A 19,779-nucleotide genomic window follows, 5' to 3' on the forward strand; every position below is an offset into this window, starting at 1 on the left:
CTACCCGGCAGGGAGCCAACAAAGAAAACAAAAACCCCTCTTAACCCCTCTTAACCCCTCAACTCCTCAGCCCAAAACACCCCCCTCCACCATAAACACCGCGCTCCCCCCGCCCGGCCGACTGACCACCACGGCCGCCTCCCTCTGCTCGGGTGTGAGCGACAGGTTAGCGTAGTACCCGCTCTCCCAGGCCTCGCGCACGAGCGCGACGCGGTCGGCCGGCACCAGATGCACGCTGCAGCCGCCCCAGCCGGCGCCCGTCAGACGGCTGCCGTAGGCGCCGGCGTCGCGCGCCAGGCCGCACAGCATGTCGATCTCGGCGCAGCTGCACTCGTACGCCTCACGGCAGGAGTCCTGCGTCGCGTTGAGCAGGGCGCCGAGGCGCGTTCCCATGTCGTTTTCGATGGAAGTGGTGGAGGGGGAGGAGGATTCCAAAAGGGACAGGAACTGCACCACGCGCAGCGCCTCGCCAAAGACGTGCTGCGCGCGCTGGCCCAGCTTGAAGCGCTCCGCGCGCACGGGGATCTGGGTGGTGAAGCGCGCCTCCAGTTCGCCGACGCTGATCCCCAGCACCGCGGCGATCTCCTCGCGCGAGTAGCCCTCGGGCTTGGACAGCGTCTGCGACGTCAGCTTGATGAGCTCCTCCAGCTGCTCCTGTGGCGACTTGTGGGCCGCCCCGGCCTGCTCCTGCAGGGCAAAGTACGTCTCGTGGAAGCCGTGCAGGCTGATTCCCAGGGGTGCGGCGTCGGTGGGCAGCGGGGTGCCCGGCGGGTTGAGGGCGGCGTTGAGATAGGCTGCTGCGAGCGTGCATTCCACTACGCGGAGGTTGTAGTGGATGGGCCCGGTCACGAACTTGTCCGAGGTGACGAAGGACTGGGCGATGAGGAAGACTAGCGCCGGGTCGGTCTCGGGGAACTGGACTGGGCGCGCCTTTAGTGTCGGGGCGAATGAGACGAAGAGGGCGGAGCCGCGCTCCGAGAAGACGGAGGCTGACTGGTCCATCCTGGGGGTACGTTAGCGGTGTTTTCTCTTTTTCTTTTCCTTTCTTCTCCGTTTCTTGCCGGCGAAGATGCTTCTTTATGCAGCGCAAGGACTTACCCGCCAGAGTTCACGCCTACTGCGCGCTCGCTCACAATGGCCAGCTCCGTCAACTCGGTCTTGTCGACGGTCTGCTCGCCGTTGGCCACCATGACAGCCAAAGCACTGGCGGTCACAAAGGCCGCACTGGAGCTCAGACCGCCACCCGTTGGGACAGTCCCGTCGACGAGGACTTTCATGCTCTTGGGCTTGAAGCTAGGACCCTTCTTCTTGCGAAGTAACTCTAATGCGCCACGCAGGCCGGACTTGAAGTAGTTGGTCCACTCGTGGACGGTGGCGTCAATGTCCACCATGTCGAACGGAATGTCGAACTCGTGGGCAGCGAACTTTGCCTCCTGGACGTTTGAAATAGTGATATTGAAAGTGCTGCCATAGGTAGGGGTGGGGCTGGTTGACACGGCGAGCAGGGCATCAGCCGTGATAGCCATGGGCAGCACCGGATACAGTGAGTAGTCGATGTGCTCGCCGATGATATTCACTCGGCCCGGAGCCCGTGAAACGAATTCAGGCGCATGGCCGTTAAGCGACTCGAACTTGGCCAAAAGACCATTCCACCGTTTAGTTTGCGACGGCAGGGCATCCGGGGTGTAGATGTCACCCAAGGAGTGGGCGATAGGGACAGGACCAGCCATTTCCAGCAAAACACAGGTTTTCAGTCTTTTTTAGGCGTCGAAGTACTGGTCCGGGACACGAAAACCGAGAGGGAAAAAGAGAAAAAGAGGGGGAAAGAAAGGGAAAAGTTGTAAATGACCAGATGCGGGAAGAATGAGGTCAATGATTGTGTGGGTAGTTTCGGAATGACGGAGGTGATGAAGCTCGGCTGTTGTTGCCCCGCACTGTTTGGTGTTGAGCCCGCAGCAATGAGCATCAAAAGACGCGTTTTCGGGTCTCGTGCCTGCGAAAGGTAGCTCGGCCCGTAATGTTACGGTTACAGTGAAGGTCAAACATTCCCCATAACAGGTCGTCCTAAGAACATTTAGGGTGCTGTCCCGGGGGAGGCACTTCGGATGAATAACTCGAACTCTCGTTCTCGGGGGGCCGATGCGGGGAGGGCGGACTCGCCGCGGTACCCACCCCACCTTGATCACCAACACCGCCGAGTAATTGACCGTTGAGCGGAGCCAGGCATGCTCTTGCTGATCGACAAGTTGAGTTGAGATGAAGAATGACGGGCTTGACTGGGGAGTTGGCTTTGTTTATGTTACTGTGTAATGTTTAGTGCGCCATGCCCAAGGCTCGCCACAATTCAAACAATCCAAATCTGAAGGCGTAATTGAATTGATTGGGTTAATATTTGATTGCGCTTGATTAGATTTGATCTGTTTGACAGGAGTCAATTAATTGCCCAGCCCCATATATAACCCTAACCCCCACCCTCCCCCCGCGCCTTTGGCCTTCCTGACTTGCAGTCGCCAATCTATCAACTTGAACAAAACGCAAAACGCAGTCAAATTACGCCGCCCAACGCCTCGATCTGGCGTTCAATGGTGGGTGGGGGGTGCGCGCCGCCGGGAACGCTTGCGCGGGCGGGGGGGTTTCAGATTCCACAGGCGGCATACTGAACTGACTGTCTGGCTGGGCCGCCTCTGGGCTCTGGGCGGGCTGGTTGGTTGGTTGGCGATGCGAATGTCCCTGCAAACGGGCCCTGTTGCGGTGGCGCCATCAGGGGTCTGGGTTACACAGGGCACAGGTTGGTGGCTGTGGCGGGGGGGCTGGGCTGGTTGTGGCTAGTTCAAATAATTCAAATATAATTGATCAAATTTGCCCTGTTAGTTGATTGACTGGGTGGCCGAATTGGTTTGTTTGAATTTGAATTTGAATAAACAAATCAAATATATTTGAATTGCGGCGAGCCTTGGCCATGCCACATAGCAGGGGTTTCTCAAGGAAAGGACATACCTGACTTCAAACTTCAACACCTGGGGGAAAGAACGATGACATAATTGTGAAGATAGGCGCCACCTGCCCGTGGCCATCACAGCCATGAAGAGAAGCGAAAGAACAAAACAACAAATTCTGAACACTTGATATTTTTTCACCTAACTAGTTTGCTTTCCCTCTTCCTTTCTCCTCCAGTAAGTCGCCCAGACGCTGAGGCCGACAGCAAAGGCAACAAGCATTGCGATTCCCGAGCATACCAGCTCGAGAATCATGGTCCTCTGAATGCCCTCCATGTAACAGGCTAGAACAAGACCAGAATCAGACCCAAATCGTTGCCTGAATCCCGTTGCCCCAGCCTCAATGACCCGATGCGAAGGAATCCACGGTGCTTGCTCCCCCAAGCAGTTCACCAGGCCGTTAACAAATGTTGCCTCAGCTGCAGCCATAAAGAGCAGAGCTCCGGTCGCCTCGAAGAACAATGTTGTGCCCGTAACGACGGTGATATCGGAGAAGGAGTCCGCAAGCTTCTGGTTTGCTACCATGGGAACCTGCAAAACAAGACCGATCCCCGACCCTACTAGCACCTGAAATCCAATCACCTTGGCGAATGGTGTCCCAATCTCGAGCGTGTACAAGCAAACAACTCCCGAGGTCATAACTACCGGACCGGCCATAAGCCACACGGCCCAGTGGATATTTGGCATAGATGTGTTGGAGACGATGGTGAAGATGGACACGCCGAGTATGAGTGGGATGGTGCGGTACCCGCTATCTGCAGCAGATACGTTGGTGACGGCTTGAAAGTAGATCGGCAGGATGTAGAGCAGAGGGAGCTGGACAGACGCGACGAAGAAGATGCAGATTATGTTCCCGAGAATGCGCCATTGCTTCAGAATCCGGAACTGGACCATGGCCCTCTCCTCTTGGGACCACTCCACCAGGATGAACAGCACAACAAGCGCGCTGAAAGCCACCAGCAGACCGATCGTGGCCGGCTGCGACCACTCACCAACCTCACTCCCCAGCTGCATAGCAAGCAGGAAGCACGTCGACGCCCCCATGATGACAACCAAACCCAGCCAGTCCAGCTGGAGGAGCCTCTCGCGGAGGGACACCCCCTCCGGCGGCATGGCCACGGCAGGGGTCTTGAACACCAGCGCAAGCAGCCCAGCAGCAAGCGCCCCCAGCGGCAAGTTGATAAAGAAGCACCACCGCCACGAGAGGTGCTCGGTGAAAACACCACCCAGCAACGGCCCCAGCACACTAGCACAGCCGAACGTGACACCCAAGATCGCCATACACGCCGGGGCCCGGTTCGGGGGCGCCACCAGGGCGATGATGGTGAAGGACCCCGTGATGATGCCGGCGCCGCCCACGCCGCTGACGGCGCGGCCGGCGATGAGGGTCGGGCTGTTCTGCGCGACGCCCGCGACCAGGTTGCCGGCTTCGAACACGAGAATGGCGCTCAGGAAGGCGAGCTTCAGGTCGAAGTGGCCGAACACCTTGCCCCAGGCCGACTGGAAGGGCGCGGTGGTCAGGAAGAAGGCGCTCCCGTACCAGGTGACGTGGTTCAGGCTGTGGAAGACCGAGGTGATGTGCGGGATGGCGTTGGTGATGATGGTCATGTCGATGGCGAAGAGGAAGATGCTGAGGACGAGGGCGGCGAGGATTGCGAGCAGCTTGACGGTGGGGAGAGGAGGGTCGGTCGTTGGTGATGTTGTCGGCCTGGTGTCTTTGACTCTTGTTGACTCCTGGCCGTCGGTTTGAACTGTTGGTTTCTCGAGACCGGACGTCTCTATACCGGTCTTTTCATCGAGGACCGGCCCGGCGGGACTGTCGGTGCTGCCCCGGTTGAGGGCAAGGTCAGTCATTGTCAACTTCTGCTGCTGAACTGATAACGAAACTGTGTTGAGAAATACATATAAGGGATCATAACTGAGGACTCGATCTCGAGGAGCAGCCAGCGGAAACCAAGGTGTACATTTCTTTGCAAGTTGTCAGTGAGTCACCGGTGCATGCCGGGCTCGGGATTTGAACTGCTCGTAACTCGTATTACGATTCGCCGGAAAAACGGACGATCAACCCGATGAACCCCCTTGACACAAACCAAGTCGTTGTCCCCGAAACCTTCTATCAACTTAATCATAAACCCGAAGCACGAACTCGGAAAGTGTGTTCACCAGTCGGCTGAGATGAGCAGGATCTGAATATAAAGCGAACCATCTCACGACAACTAACACCCATATCCATTGAGAACATCGGGTTTCAATCCCCGAACGAGTCAAGTTGACAAGTCAGTTGTTAGAGTGGTTTTCAACTCACAAGTTGACTTGACCGCAAAATTGAGCTACTCCTATATTTTGAAATCCGGGGTCTACACAAACTTGGAAGCTGTGATTGACGTACTCGGAGAGGAAGATGCTCACTGAGAAGGGGAAGGGCAAGACACCAGGTTAGACACATGGAAAAGGGAAAAGAGACAGCAGCTAGAGTGAAGACTCATATAGTGAATGGTAAGAAGAGGGAAATCGGTTTATGCCGTGGCAATCAATCAACAACATCGTAGGGCTCAAGGCATCGTCATGGTACTCATACCCTTGGCGCCAAGTGAGTAGGTAGGTACCCAACTCATCATCTGGGTGTCTCTCCGTGTGGCGGATGTTGTGACAAAGAATCGAAGCCGTCGTTGGATTGTTCCATGCTTCCAATCACCCGACACACACACCATAAACTCTCGGTGTTTATGGCCCCCAATAGATTACCATGTCGGTTTGAACTGGGATCTGAGGCCTTCAGCCCTCACCCAAAGAACTCCCAAGTAAGGTACACAGTAGTATGTGGCAGATGATAGTAAGGTTAGGCCACAACCAGTAACTCGAGACTAATCTGTACCACGCCAGCAAAGATAACCATCGCTGGTGAATTAGTCAATGAATCAGCAGACAGTCTCATGAAAGCTATTGATTGATCACCAACTGCGAGGGGTATACGGTGTGGTCCCCGAACCGCACAGATATCAGCCAAGCTAAGCCAAAGGAACCCATCATCACTCTTACAATGACACGGGTTCGACGTCATCTCCCCACCTTGCCCACGCACATCCCATTCCTTTGTCCACCATCCGATGGGCAAGTCTCGTGATGCCATGACGCGTATATAGAGCCCTCTCCCCGCACGCCAGTTCCTCCTTGTTTCTGTCGTTTCATTATTATTTTATTTTTGCACTTTCTGTTCGCGATCTTCTCCTTTCCCATCAAGCAACAAAGTTTCAAAGTCGACAGAAAGAAACAAATCGGCATACACTTAATAACACGCTTGCCTACCTGATTTCGATTACACCTTTTGAGCGAAGACACAAAAACAACAACGAATCTTATTCAATCTTCACCATGAGCGATTGCGGGTGTTCGACCACTGGAACCTGCAATTGTCCCGCCGGGCAATGCACCTGCCCCAGCTGCCCGGTAAGCATTTCATCATACACCTCCATGAACCGTGACAATGTCTTTACCGGAGACTGACGCCCAAGGGGATCGCAGAAGCCCAACAAGTAACCCGTCTCGCTGGATGCTCGGGGCATGCATGGCAACGGAAGGAGTTTAATATAGCGTGGTGTTGATGAGGCTTTGTACGATTATGGCTCTGCTTCTGATGTGACGCGGTACACATATCTGGGCACGCCGGCGTTTGTTTGGTGCAGCTTGAGAGAAAATTGAAAAGGAGATGGAAGAAATGACTCGACGACTTGTATAGTTGATAGCTAGTTTGGTGCGACTGCTCCTCTGGAAGCGGTGTTGCCATTACAGATAGCGGCACAATGTGACATTCTTTGTGCATGACTGCCCAGTTTCGTTTCGGAGAGTTAGTTTGTTGTCGGTCGAGGAGATGCGTGTCCTGGTGCTGGGGTTTGGAGCTTCAAGGTGAGGCGAGGCTCACATCGGCCCGGTTTATTTGACCCCGAGGCTCGTATCGGGAGCCTTTGCTATTACCCAGTATCCTTTTTGTGAACTTACACGAGTAAGGCCTGCTCGAAACAATACAGTTGATTACGTCCGTCTGCTAACGGGGCACCTAATGACTCAAGAGTCCGGAGTTGAAGCCATTCTCCCTATTACCATATCAACCTCCCGTCACGGCCGCCCACCCTGGGGCTTGGACTGCCCCTTCCTGTCCACGTTCTTGATCTTCCTCTTTGTCCGGACTTGTACCCGCCTGTACTTGGTATACAGCGCGAAAGCATCTCGCAGCACCACAAACAGACACCCGCCGGCCAAGCTGCGACCCCAGCGCTGCTGCAGCAACCCCGGGGGCGCCCTACTACGCCAGGAGCGCGCCGGTGAGACCCATCCTTTGGGGGCGGCGGCGCGTATGAGCTCGCCCATGCTGTACGAAATGGCGGGGAGAAGGAGGGACGTGACGATGTTGTTGATGATGTGGGTGAACAAGGAGATGCCGTCGTTATTTTCGTCGCCGTTCTCGTTGCCGCCTCCGTTGCCGCCTCCGTTGCCGCCCTCGTCCGCGCCCTCGTTACCACCTTCATCATTTTGGTTTTCGGCCGCTTGTGGCTCGGGTTGCTGGGCAACTGGTGGTCGCTGTTGTGGTTGCTGTTGAGCCCCCCGGTTTGGCGCGTCCACGACAATATCCTCCTCGTCAGCGTCGTCCTCATCGATGTCGTCTTCGCCGCCTCCGTCGCCTATCCTCATCTCGAAGCGATGATGTACCTCCCAGCCGGCAGCAGGGGGTTCGTCAGCGGGTTCATCACCGAATAGTCCGCGGACGGCGTGAACGAGATTAGCCAACGCGCCCCGGATACCATCAGCGTCTTCCCCGTCGTTGTCGGCAGGTCTCGGAGGGGCAAGCCTGGCCGCTGGCTCGGGCTCGTCCTCGGTCGCGGGCAGCCCGCGCAGGGCACGGTTCAGACGCCTCTCTAGCGGTCCAAAGAGGTCATGCAAGAGGTAGGCATAGCTGAGTTGCACGACTGGCATGAGCGTCACGGCCCACTGTGGTGAGGGAGGCCATGAGGGAAGATTGTCCTGGGCGACAAGAGTTGCGCCATACTACACAAAGATATGGTTGTTAACGGGATTGATATGTGAAGACTAAGAGTAGAAAAGGGACTCACTAGGACGGAGAATGGCAGCAGTACGATGGTCCCCAGAGATGGAAGCCATCGGAAAACTAACAGGCTGGGACCGATGGCCGACAGGGCCGCCATCTTGATCAGGGTTGAGGGCAGCCGTTGGCGGCCCCCTCCCTCGAGCCAGCGGATGAATATGTCATGGCCCGCAAAAATGGCGGCCGAACTCCCGCCGTACCACAATGCGCCAGCAAAACTCCCGCTGGCTATGAACAAGGCGAGCAAGATGGGTGACGCCCGGCTGTACCGGCGGTACAGGTTATCTCTAACGGCGAGAAAGGCGTCGCGCGGTTCTTCGATAACGAAGGGAGCCTTGCAGGCCGGACACGCCAGGGGGCTCTTATTTGACCGGCGACGTGTGGTTTCCATCTCGGCGATATAGCGGAGCATGCATCCCTCGTGCGCCTCGAGGCTGCACGGGCAAGGGTCCACCCATACCGCGTTGGGCGTGTCGGAGTCAGTGTGCAGGCAGATAAAGCATATGTGTTGTTCGTTTGTTGCAATAGGAGCGGGGATGATTGCGTGAGCGGTGTTGCCGCTGTTTGTGGTGGCCATTGTGAATGAGTGTTCGAGCACCGGGACCCGAGTCCCAAGGCAACCGAAAACCAACCCTCAGCGACCCGATACAAGAGGGCGGCTTCTAGTTCTCTCCCCAAGCGCGTTGTCGTTACTTATGGAGGACGAGGAGACGCATGAAATAACCTCTACCTCGGTTGGAATTATTTCAGCGCTCGTTTGTTGGTTCGGCTGCTGATAAGGAGAAGAAGGAGGAAAGTGAATTTGTTGAGGGCCCCCAAGGCCGTTCCGTTCCGTATCGGAACTGTGACATCAGCACCGCCCCACTATTTCCCGGGGTCATCTCGAAACAGAAACGGTAAGTTACAACGTTCATGCATACAGTGGGGGAAGATCTTCGTTTCTGGAAAAGTATGTACCAAGTACGGATAGGAATACACGGTACGATATCCCAAGATATACTGTACCTCGGGTGCTGCCAAACCTATCCCATGGGATACCTCTCCACTACACACGCCTACGCCTAACTACATAGGGCCTAGGTAATTCCACTCTATGACCATGTTAGATCACTGTACAGTTGTAAAGCCACCAAATCCCTTACCAGGGGGGTAACTATCTGAGTCGGACTTGGCAGCGGTATCGAATCCAGACCGCGGTTGCCCCACTCCCGCCCGCAGCCCCTCCATCGATGGGTGTAGAATCTGGCCGACACACCTTCTCGTCTGGTCGAAACAGCCCCGCCAGGATCGTTTTGTTGAACGAGAATTCGCCCGTAACTCTGCGCCCTCAAAACCCCCCAAAACCACGAAGCAGACGAAGGAATTCCGAATACTCCATTCACCATGGTATGATGCCCCTCACTCTCGCGTGCATGAACCACCCTTTTCTGTGCGACCCCGGGCTAACCCCTGCTACCCAATAGTCGACAACACCCAAGCAGCGCCTTGCGCTGGCCATCTGCGACTTCTTGTCGACGTCGCTGACGGACGGCACCCTGACGTCCGAGGAGAAGGACTCGGTCGACATTGCCATTAACTGTATCGGCGAGTCCTTCGGCGTCGACCCCTCCGACAAGGCCGCCGTCTCCTCGGCCGTCGGCGCCCAGAACCTCTTCCAGATCTACTCGGTCTACGAGAAGCTGAAGAGCGCCTCCCCCTCCAAGCCCGCCGGCGCCGCTGCCGCGGGGAGCGCCTCGGCCCCGACCCCGGCCGCCGCCGCCGCCCCAACCGACGAGCAAAAGAAGCAAGCCGAAGCCCTCAAATCCAAGGGCAACACGGCGATGGCGCAGCGGGACTACCCGACGGCGATCGACTTCTACACGCAGGCGCTGGCGGTGCACCCGGGCAACGCCATCTTCCTGTCGAACCGGGCGGCGGCGTACAGCGCGGCGCGCGACCACGAGGCGGCCCGCGCCGACGCCGAGGCCGCCGTCGCCGTCGACCCCAAGTACACCAAGGCCTGGAGCCGCCTCGGCCTGGCCCGCTTCGCCCTCGGCGACGCCAAGGGCTCCATGGAGGCCTACCAGAAGGGCATCGAGCACGAGGGTAATGGTGGTAGCGAGGCCATGAAGAAGGGCTTCGACACCGCCAAGCGCAGGGTCGACGAGATTGCGGCTGACGAGGCCGCTGCTGCCAACCCCGGGGCGACTCGGGATGCTGGCGCTGGTGGTGGTGGTGGTGGTGCGCCGGGCTTGGGTGACCTGGCGAGCATGTTCGGCGGCGGCGGTGCCGGTGGTGGTGGCGGCGGTGGCATGCCCGACTTTGCGTCCATCATGAACAACCCCATGTTTGCCTCCATGGCGCAGAACCTGATGAGCAACCCGGACATGATGGCCAACCTGATGAACAACCCGCGCCTGCGCGAGATGGCTGACTCGTTCGGACGTGGCGGTGGTGGTGGTGGTGGCGGCGGCATGCCTGATATCGGCTCGCTGATGTCGGACCCGAGCGTGGCTGAGATGTGAGCGTCTTCTCCTAAGGTTTCATTCCAACAGAATACTAACGCAGCTACAGGGCTCGGAATCTGATGGGTGGTGCTGGACGGGGCGGAGCTGGTGGCGCTCCTGGTGGTGATGGGAGGTGATGACGGTTGTGCTCAGTTGAATTATATAGCTGACCCCTTTGACACTTCACCAAAGGTAACTCTCGGGAATTCGGAAATCTTTAGAACGGGTGGACGGGAGACACCGGGTGGTTCTGCTGAGTTCTTTTTCGAGGCGTTCAGCAAGCATCATCCGAGTGTGTTTCCCCGTGACCGGCAGATTTATGTCAAGCCAGCCATTGATACCCCGAGAATCTTTAACAAATGACCATTTTCTGTGATATTTACGATCTAACGACATGCCATGTACAAACAAAATTGCCAAAAACAAGAGACCACACCGCCGAACCCACTCCCTACCTACCTACCCTTTAAAAAGGAATAAAAAAACAGATATCTTTTTTGACGCCTCAAGCACCATCACCACCCCTTCCAATCTAACCCACCCACTTCCGTGCGCTCCTGAACATCCTGAGCCACGGCCCATACTCGCCCCATTCACTGACCTCCTCCGCCGGCACGTAGCTGGCCACGTCTGCCGGGATAGTGCGCTCCGGATGCGGCATCATAGCCAGCACGCGGCCGTCCCTGCTCGAGACGGCGGCCACACCACCCGGGCTGCCGTTGGGGTTGTACGGGTACTGCTCCGTGACGTTCAGCCTGTTATCGACATAGCGCAGCGGGATGCCGCCGGCCTCGGCCAGCGCGCGGAACGATTCGTCCGACGCGAACTCGGCTCTGCCCTCGCCGTGGGAGACGACGATCGGCAGGCTGGAGCCGTCCATGCCGTTGAAGAAGACCGACGGCTGGGCCGGGTTGTCCTCGACCTTGACCATGCTGAAGCGGCCCTCAAACTGCGACGAGGCGTTGTTCACAAACGTGGGGAAGTGCTCGGCGCCGGGGATGAGCTCCTTCAGGCGGGACAACATCTGGCAGCCGTTGCAGACACCCAGCGCGAAGGTGTCCTTGCGGTTGAAGAAGTCGGCCAGCTCGCTCCGTGCCTTCTCGTGCAGCAGGATCGACTTAGCCCAGCCCTGACCGGCTCCGAGCACGTCGCCGAAGGAGAAGCCTCCGCAGGCGGCGAGACCGACAAAGTCGGCCAGCGAGCGGCCCGAGATGATGTCCGTCATGTGGATGTCGACGGCGTCGAAGCCTGCCGCGCGGAAGGCAAAGGCCATCTCGGCGTAACCGTTGACACCCTGCTCGCGGAGGATGGCTACGCGGGGCATTTTGCCGAAGAATCCCGTGATGGACGCCGTTAGGGGGGTGATGTTCTCAGTGGGCGAGAAGGTGAGGTTGAAGGAGAGACCGGGGTCTTCCGAGTCGAGAATGGTGGCGTACTCGGACTCGGCGCACGCCGGAGTGTCGCGCAGCTTCTGCATCTCGTATGATGTCTTGGTCCACCACTGCTGCATCTCTGCTCTGTCGAGGCTGACAAACGGCGCTCCTTCGCCGTACCGGATGGTAAGTGCCTGCTTGGATGTCGCCTGGACGACGCCAAACTTGCGGATCAAGCCAGCAGGAGGGCCACAGGTAGCAAAGCACCTCTTGAAGTTCACCTCGTCCGAGGCGCGTACTTGGAAGACGGCACCCAGCTCCTCGTTGAACAAAGCGTCGACCATGTCCGACAGATTGCCCGAGGCAGCGATGCCATCCATCATGAGGTCAACGCCGCACCGGCCGGCGAACATCATCTCAGCGATGGTGGTGATAAGACCACCGTCGGACCTGTCATGGTAAGCAAGGACAACGCCACTCTCGTGCAACTGAGCCAGCGCATCGAAGTAGTCTTTCAGGAGGTCCACGTCCCGAACATCGGGGGCCTCGTGGCCGATGGCACCCAGAGACTGAGCAAGCGCGGAACCACCCATGGCCTTGCGGCCCTGCGCCAGGTCGACGTAGAGCAGAACAGTCTCACCTACGTCCTCCACCCGGCGAAGCTGGGGAGTCCAAGTTCGCCGGACGTCCTCGACCAGGGTAAACGCCGAGATGACAACCGACACAGGGGCTGTCACGCTCTTCTTGGTGTCTCCGTCCTTCCAGGACGACTTCATAGACGTCGAGTCCTTGCCTACGGGGATGCTCACGCCGAGCTGCGGGCAAAGATCCATTCCGATCGCCTCCACAGCTTCATAAAGCGCAGCACCCTCGCCCGGATGGTTCACAGCTGCCATCCAGTTGGCCGAGAGCTTCACCCGCCGGAGGTCTCCACGGTGGCTGCCGCCCTTGATATCTGCTGCTCCAAGGTTGAGCAAACTCTCGGCCACGGCCATCCTGGCGGAGGCAGCAGGAGAGATGAGCGCGAGAGTAGGTTTTTCACCCATGGCCATCGCCTCACCGGTTCTCACCCCGTTGAGGCTGAAGGCTGTCGTCGTCACAGCGACATCGGCAACTGGCGTTTGCCACGGCCCGACCATTTGGTCGCGGGCGGTAAGGCCACCGACTGACCGGTCGCCGATGGTGATCAGGAAAGATTTGGATCCGACCGACGGCATCCAGAAGACACGCTGAACGGCCTGCTTGAACAGGTCCACATCATTCAGCGAACCGTCGACGGCTGATTTCAAGCTAGCGACAGGGTCGAAAACGGGCCATGCGGGCTTCTTAGAGTTGACAATGCGCTCTAGCTTGCGGCCCTTAGGGAAGAGGACATCCATTGGGACATCAATGGGGCGCGGGTACTCGTTTGATTCCTTGTCGCTAAGAATCAACCTGGAGACACCATCCGTCTCCCGGGAGAGGACAGTTCCGACATCCGAAAAGTTGCAGCGTTCACGTCCTTTCTATCGTTAGCAAGTAATGACGGAGTGCAAGAGGAATCAAACTTACGGCAGATGCTAGTGAACCGCTCCATCCCGTCGCTGTTGACGAGAACAACATAACGCTCCTGGGCCTCATTGCACCAGATTTGGAGCGGGCTCATGCTCTTGTCCACACTCTCAACCTGGCGAAGTTCAAATCTACCACCAAAACCGGCATCCCTGACAAGTTCCGGAAGTGCGTTTGAAAGCCCACCAGCGCCAACGTCGTGGATCATGGCGATGGGGGTATGCTCGCCCAAGGCCACGCAAGTGTTGATCACCATCTGCGCACGGCGCTCCATCTCTGGGTTGCCGCGCTGGACACTGTCAAAGTCCAGGTCCGCGTTGCCCTCTCCCGAGGCGTTGCTCGACGCGGCACCGCCACCGAGACCGATCAGCATAGCAGGCCCGCCTAGAACAATCACATGCGCGCCCTCGGTAACATCCTCGGGGTTCTTAAGCGCGTGCTTCTCCCTGACGGTACCAACACCGCCCGCAATCATGATCGGCTTGTGATAGCCACGGAACTCTCCTTCCACCTTCGTGTCATCCGCCGTGAGGAGCGTGCGGAAGGTGCCCGCGAGGCACGGGCGGCCAAACTCATTGTTGAAACGGGCGCTGCCGATGGGGGCCTCGAGCATGATGTCAAGACTGCTGGCGAAGTGCGCTGGGCGGCCAACATCCATTTCCCAGGGAGCCCGGTGGTCCGGGATGAGCAGGTCTGAGACCCAGAAGCCGCAGAGCCCGGCCTTCGGCGTTGAACCCCGTCCGACAGCTCCTTCGTCACGGATTTCTCCTCCGGATCCGGTAGCCGCGCCAGGGAAAGGGGCAATGGCAGTGGGGTGGTTGTGCGTTTCGACCTTGGCCAAGACATGCAGGAGCTCCTTGTTCAGCTTCCAGGAGCCGGTCGAATATTCGGGGGCCCAAAGGTGGGTATGTACGCCCTCCATAACCGCTGCATTATCGCTGTAGGCTGACACGGTGTAGTCAGGCGTGACCTTGTGCGTGTTCCTGATCATCTCAAACAACGTCTTCCCCTTGGAGAACCCGTCAATGTTCCAGTTTGCATTGAACTGCTTGTGGCGGCAGTGTTCCGAGTTCACTTGGGCGAACATGAATAGCTCAATATCATGGGGCGGACGTCCCAATTCGGTGAACTTTTCCACCAGATATTCCACCTCGGACTGGTCCAGAGCAAGGCCGCGCGCCTTGTTGTATTCGTTTAACACCTGTGCCGGATCCCGGCCATCCGCAAAGATGTTGACAACCTCAAGTGGAGCGGACTGGCTCTCGGCGAACATGGCATTGAGGTCAGGCGCATCGGTTGTAAGGGTTTCGGTCATGCGGTCGTGCAGGATATCGCGGAAAGGGACGGTCTTGTCGTTGTAGGGCTGCTCAAATTCAATGGTGATGATGCGGCCACGTTCGATCTGGGAGATCTGTTGTTCGAAACCGCAAACCTGGGCGATACTGGTGGCCTTGGAACTCCATGGCGATAGGTACCGTGGAGTCACATACCACTTCCGCCCGTGACCAATGTGCGTTAAGTGAGGGGCAGGTCCCCCCGTACCAGACTCCAAGGGAAGCAATTGGGCGAGCTTTTGTTGGGCGGAGCCAGAATCGCCCTCAACGTGGGCGTAGTAGACCCAGGAACCTCGCAAGTTCGAGACCTTGATGGGCGCCACCTTGTTGATCAGGTCCATGAGCTTCTGGGCCTCGGCGGCCGTGAAGCACGAGTCTCCCGCGAGAGTGAGATGCGCCATGGCGACGACGTGTGACGGCACCTGGTCCGAGAAAAATGGTGTGGTGGATTGGATGGGTTGACAGAGAGCCAAAGCTCACTGGGCTCAGTGGTTGAGAGTCATCGAGCAGCGAAGACCGGAAGGCGGGGGCGGGGTCCTCGAAAGTTGAAATTTCGCGTGTTGGGGTCGACCGTGACGATTTTAATTGGTTGCAAATACCTCGTATTACCGCGTAAATTTCCAGTTTTTGGACGGTGATAAACGTTCACCCACCATCCGTCAAGCTCGGATCTCTGAAAAAGGCGATGCTGTTTGTGCACACGCTGCCTCGCGAAGACCGGTTATTTCAAAGGCTCCCTGATTATCATTCTAGTTAATTCTAGGTAGTGGAAAAGTTCTAGGTATGGGAAAACCACATTGATGAGCTCGACCTGTGGAACCATGTAACTCTCGTTTCTCTCTTTTCAAGAAGACAAGAGCTTTGATGTGGCCTTCAAAACTGCAAAGTAGAACTCTAAAAGAGTTGTCACCCATTCATACATCGAACTGGTCTTACAGATCAACTCGGTATACACTACACAGTAGATGAATGATATCTTGTGCTGGGCAACTCTCCTCAGCCGGCACTCTAATCGACCCCTGTAGCCGACCCGCCGTAGGGGAACCAATGGTGACGGCTCCGGATCCGAACGGCACGGACCTGGGCTTGGCTTAACTTTTCAATTTTCCCGCCAGCATCCACCACCGCACCCCGAGCCCCGGCGACGAGCACGACGGCCCCGTGCCAATTGACCCCCCGACCTTTTCACGCCGCACCTGAAGAGCCTTGCTAGTCAGACGACCGGGACCACTACTCCACAAACCCGAAGGAGACGACGGGCTGCCCCAACCGACGAAGGGCGAGCTTCGAACATCGATCCTCTCCCGATCCGAACCGCGCTTTTTGTCCACCCAGTCCCTCACGAGACAGCGGTATAACACCAACCACACTCGGCACAATGTCGTTCACTCTTCCTTCACTTCGAGGCCTCGCCTCCCGGTTCCTAACCCGGCCAACCACCCTCACAACCACCCTCTCCAACCCCTCGACAACGACACAATGCCTCGCGGCATCAGCCCGAGCCCTCTCGACGACCCCCAGCTTGCTCGCGCCGCCGGGCGCCAAGAGCCAAAAAGGCCCCTCCAAGGGCCCCAGCAAAGGCGGCAAGCCGCAGCAGGGCAAGAAGAAGATCAAGCGGGGCGAGGAGGTGCGGGACCCCAAGATGATCAACATGCTGTCGCACTTCGCGGTGCTGTCGCCGAACCGGATCCCGCCGCCGCTGCGGATGGGCCGCAACCGGCACCTGCGGCACTGGACGATCCACCGGGCGTGGCTGCTGTTCCGGCGGCGCGAGCGCGAGGCCCGCGAGCGCAACCTGATGCGCCAGCACCAGAGCATGCGCAGCGCCTGCGAGGAGCTGCGCCTGACCGCGGGGCCCGGAACCCGCGACGAGGGCTACCTGTACCGCGCGGCGATGGAGAAGAAGGGCGTCTACGGCCTGCACGGGGTGCCGATCGAGTACGCACGGGCGCAGACCGAGACGCCGGCCAAGGTGGCGTGGAATCACGATTGGAAGCGGTGAGCGGGACACGAGTCCGGGGTAGCATGGAGATGGGGGGAGTGATGGGACGGCGCCGGCAGTTAAGGGCTCGTTCACAAATAGCCTTGATATTTGTTGGTGTGGAGTGTCGAGGTTGTTATAAATGTAGAATATACTGTACCATATTGACGGCCGGTACGAGCCCCCTCCCGCATGCCGAACATGCAGAGGTCCCGAGATCTCTATGCTTATGACAACCAAATCGACGTTCAAGCTGCGACTGTCGTTGTATCACTGCTTCTTTGACCACGGACTCAACTACACCACAGCTGGGATAAAATATGTCCTGCATTGCCAGTCTGACCTCGCCGGCCCCTGGTATCTTTCCATGCTCAGCGCTGCCGCATGGTCCTTGCTGCCTCGGTACGATCCGCCCCATATCCAGAGCCAAGTGCAAGACCATCACACGAAAGGGAAAAAAGCGAACTAAAAGTCTATAGCGTATTAATACAGCGTTGATCGTGCCTCGCGAGGTTCGCTATGCGGTGAACGTCCGACATATTAATGGATAGATTGCCCCCCCGACTTCCGCTTCCGGGTTGTTTTGTGCCGAACGATGGACAAAGCCTAGCATCGGATGTGCTCACGGCGGGCCCGAAGAACGATCTTCGCTTTATTATCCTGGTTGATCCGTTCCGGGGGTACGGGCTCGAAGGGGCTCTCTCTTTTTCCCTGAAAGACCGGGGATTGCCCGGTAGTCGTCTGGGAGGAGAATGCTGCTGAGCGGTGTCCCTTCTTTTTCCAATTTCCCTTATAATATCACACAGCATCCATTCCCTTCCGTCTTCTCAAACATGAGCAACGACGCTCTCGTGGCGGCCTCAAAAACGTCGTCTACGCCCTCGCCACTAAGACTGGAGCATTCGAGATACTTGCGGGCGCCGATGTCTTTGGCCGCGTGCTCGCCATCGGTGGGAGTGACGAAGCGCTGTGACCTTTTCCGCATTTCTTCTATCGCAACGGGGTCGTCCCGCAGATCTTTCTTCAAGCCGACGAGTATAATTGGTACGTCGGGACACCGTTCTTGTGCTTCAACAACCCACTATAGCGGCGCGGTTAGTAAGCTTCCCCAGTCTGGCACATCGGGAGTTTTGAGAAGGGGCGGTGGGAGAGGCTGGGTGTGTTGTACAACCGCCGCACATGACAGTGGCGTTCGGCCACAGCAGCGGCTTGCGGCATCGAGAAAGCCGTTTTGGGTGGACAGGGTGACTGGGATCCGTGACTGTGTACCCACCTTGTGCTTGACATTATCCAGTGAATCTGGCGTGTCGACCGAGAAGCCTATCAGGATGACGTGTGCTTTGGAGTAGGCTAGCGGCCGTAACCGCTCGTAGTCCTCCTGCCCGGCTGTATCCCACAGAGCTAGCTGGACTGACTTTCCATCCACTCGGCAATCTGTCACGTAGTTCTCAAAGACGGTCGGTATCTAGGACGGAAGAGCCGGTCAGAACGAGGGCAACGGGAATGGTAATGCGGTTTCGGCGGTAGTATTCAGAACGGGGAGGCGTCGGGCCAATGGGGCGGGTGTCCGGTCGCCTCGACGATCGGCGATGACGGCGAGCTACTCACATAATGCTACGTCTCATGTCAGTTCTGAAGGAGTAGGGGGTGAAGCTGGCAACTGTTCGGCACTCACTGTTGGAAAGAAACCAAGTGTAAACACACTCAGCAAACTTGTCTTGCCGCAAGCACCATCGCCGATGATGACGAGTTTCCTGAGCAGCCGGGGGAAGTCAGCAAGGCTAGGTGGTCGGAGTGGTCCATGGCTCTCCAAAGAAGACCAATGGTCGGGCATCGCGGACTCGTCCTCAACCGGGCTGGGCAGCGTACCTGCGGATGACATTCTGGGCGTTGCGATCATTCGCCATGGCTGGCAAATGGACAGGTGAGCGTCGATTCGCTCGGAATCCTGTTGTCGTGCGCAGCCCGCAATGGAAACGGGTAGGAGTTGTTGATAAAAGTAGAGGGTGTGGGTTGGTGTAGGTCGATTGTTGAATGGGATGGAAGGCACGCCGGTACTACCTAATTAATACAGTGTGGATGCGTCTTGTCCCAGAACTCAAGTCCTAGAAATTTTGAGGGGAACGGCCGGCTTGACAACCAATTACATAATGCCGGAGGCCCCTGTTCCTCTCGCTCGTTCGCCTTGGCGGGATACGGGGTTCTCGTTCTGCAGTCTCATGGAAAGGATTGTGTAAGTCGGCTGCTCCGGGACATGTTCAAGCTTCTACTTTGAGAGATGGTTTTTTTTTCTTCTCCGTGGTTCTCTGACCTTTTTTTCCTTCTCTTCTTGTTTTTATTTACCTCTTCTCCTTTGGATTCCCTTTGCGCTTGTTAATCTTTTCCTCCCGATGGAAATTGAGTTGCGTGTATTTAACGCTGGGCTGAGGTGGTTCCCCCTTTGGTCCCCACCCGGGACACCGACCAAGCGACCTCAAAGGCGCCCTTGTGGTCGGGATGTTCCTCTTCCCTCAGCTGCGATGCAGATAAATGCGAGTTGTTGCAACCAAAGGATGATCCCCGAATATTTCCTAGGCAATTGTAGCATTCTCTACCCTCTGACTGGAGGAGCATCGTTCTTACGACCGCATTGAGGCCGAACAACTTCGTATCTCTTGCCAGTCCCTCGATGTTGAACGACCAGTCGTATTCACCGGCGGTGGGTCGACAGCCGCGAGGGTGCTCAGCCGCCAGGGCGCTGGGTCTCAGGGGTCTGATAGGCCGTGGACAGTGCTGAACACTGGGGCGGGGTGAGGCTGTGCATGAACCCCAAATCGGGCGTCGCAGCCGAAGTAACGAGCCTCCAGGCACAGTGGAGACGGGAGCGAAGATCGTTTCCGTCTGTCTCAACCTGTAGTTGGTGCGACGATATGTCGAATAAACCGTTGACTTGTTGACTTATTATTGTTGCCAGTTCCGGC

At 57.3% G+C, this 19,779-nt stretch overlaps 7 protein-coding genes across 7 annotated transcripts; 2 read left to right on the top strand and 5 right to left on the bottom strand.

The window, feature by feature from the left end:
- Window positions 1-23: 23 nt before the first annotated feature.
- B0H64DRAFT_221270 (ribosomal protein S5 domain 2-type protein) lies at window positions 24-2,012 on the bottom strand. The gene is made up of 2 exons (XM_062799577.1): window positions 1,099-2,012; window positions 24-1,003 (listed from the first exon to the last, which is right to left on the bottom strand). The coding sequence occupies exons 1-2, from the start codon at window positions 1,728-1,730 to the stop codon at window positions 67-69; spliced, it is 1,569 nt and encodes a 522-aa protein (XP_062655606.1). The 5' UTR covers window positions 1,731-2,012; the 3' UTR covers window positions 24-66.
- An 839-nt stretch (window positions 2,013-2,851) lies between these two features.
- B0H64DRAFT_426309 (uncharacterized protein) lies at window positions 2,852-4,850 on the bottom strand (the record flags this gene model as incomplete). The annotated part of the gene is made up of 3 exons (XM_062805727.1): window positions 2,852-2,952; window positions 3,278-4,359; window positions 4,537-4,850. The coding sequence occupies 3 exons, from the start codon at window positions 4,848-4,850 to the stop codon at window positions 2,927-2,929; spliced, it is 1,422 nt and encodes a 473-aa protein (XP_062655607.1). The 3' UTR covers window positions 2,852-2,926.
- Window positions 4,851-6,734: 1,884 nt separating this feature from the next.
- On the bottom strand, window positions 6,735-9,039 carry B0H64DRAFT_346637 (uncharacterized protein). Its single transcript, XM_062801340.1, has 2 exons — window positions 8,102-9,039; window positions 6,735-8,036 (listed from the first exon to the last, which is right to left on the bottom strand). The coding sequence occupies exons 1-2, from the start codon at window positions 8,669-8,671 to the stop codon at window positions 7,110-7,112; spliced, it is 1,497 nt and encodes a 498-aa protein (XP_062655608.1). The 5' UTR covers window positions 8,672-9,039; the 3' UTR covers window positions 6,735-7,109.
- Window positions 9,040-9,330: 291 nt separating this feature from the next.
- Window positions 9,331-10,944, top strand: B0H64DRAFT_346640 (uncharacterized protein). The gene is made up of 3 exons (XM_062801341.1): window positions 9,331-9,480; window positions 9,558-10,594; window positions 10,648-10,944. The coding sequence occupies exons 1-3, from the start codon at window positions 9,478-9,480 to the stop codon at window positions 10,715-10,717; spliced, it is 1,110 nt and encodes a 369-aa protein (XP_062655609.1). The 5' UTR covers window positions 9,331-9,477; the 3' UTR covers window positions 10,718-10,944.
- Window positions 10,945-15,372, bottom strand: B0H64DRAFT_346643 (CobB/CobQ-like glutamine amidotransferase domain-containing protein). Its single transcript, XM_062801342.1, has 2 exons — window positions 13,505-15,372; window positions 10,945-13,454 (listed from the first exon to the last, which is right to left on the bottom strand). Exons 1-2 carry the CDS (start codon window positions 15,237-15,239, stop codon window positions 11,113-11,115), a joined length of 4,077 nt encoding a protein of 1,358 aa, XP_062655610.1. The 5' UTR covers window positions 15,240-15,372; the 3' UTR covers window positions 10,945-11,112.
- Window positions 15,373-15,956: 584 nt separating this feature from the next.
- B0H64DRAFT_364732 (uncharacterized protein) lies at window positions 15,957-16,840 on the top strand (the record flags this gene model as incomplete). Its single annotated transcript, XM_062801847.1, has 1 exon — window positions 15,957-16,840. The coding sequence occupies exon 1, from the start codon at window positions 16,217-16,219 to the stop codon at window positions 16,838-16,840; it is 624 nt and encodes a 207-aa protein (XP_062655611.1). The 5' UTR covers window positions 15,957-16,216.
- Window positions 16,841-17,311: 471 nt separating this feature from the next.
- Window positions 17,312-18,726, bottom strand: B0H64DRAFT_466610 (P-loop containing nucleoside triphosphate hydrolase protein; the record flags this gene model as incomplete). The annotated part of the gene is made up of 4 exons (XM_062807695.1): window positions 17,312-17,900; window positions 18,093-18,284; window positions 18,495-18,573; window positions 18,689-18,726. 4 exons carry the CDS (start codon window positions 18,724-18,726, stop codon window positions 17,610-17,612), a joined length of 600 nt encoding a protein of 199 aa, XP_062655612.1. The 3' UTR covers window positions 17,312-17,609.
- Window positions 18,727-19,779: the final 1,053 nt, after the last annotated feature.

Source organism: Chaetomium fimeti (assembly GCF_033439085.1).
Source record: "Chaetomium fimeti strain CBS 168.71 chromosome Unknown B0H64scaffold_7, whole genome shotgun sequence".
NCBI lineage: Eukaryota > Fungi > Ascomycota > Sordariomycetes > Sordariales > Chaetomiaceae > Chaetomium > Chaetomium fimeti.

Coding starts and splice junctions, on each gene's coding strand:
- B0H64DRAFT_346643 (XM_062801342.1), bottom strand. CDS start 15,239: ATGGCGCATCTCACTCTCGCGGGAGACTCGTGCTTCACGGCCGCCGAG. Junction 13,455..13,504: donor GCGGTTCACTAGCATCTGCC/GTAAGTTTGATT, acceptor AACGATAGAAAG/GACGTGAACGCTGCAACTTT.
- B0H64DRAFT_346637 (XM_062801340.1), bottom strand. CDS start 8,671: ATGGCCACCACAAACAGCGGCAACACCGCTCACGCAATCATCCCCGCT. Junction 8,037..8,101: donor TGCTGCCATTCTCCGTCCTA/GTGAGTCCCTTT, acceptor ATCTTTGTGTAG/TATGGCGCAACTCTTGTCGC.
- B0H64DRAFT_346640 (XM_062801341.1), top strand. Junction 10,595..10,647: donor GACCCGAGCGTGGCTGAGAT/GTGAGCGTCTTC, acceptor ACGCAGCTACAG/GGCTCGGAATCTGATGGGTG.
- B0H64DRAFT_221270 (XM_062799577.1), bottom strand. CDS start 1,730: ATGGCTGGTCCTGTCCCTATCGCCCACTCCTTGGGTGACATCTACACC. Junction 1,004..1,098: donor GTAGGCGTGAACTCTGGCGG/GTAAGTCCTTGC, acceptor ACGTACCCCCAG/GATGGACCAGTCAGCCTCCG.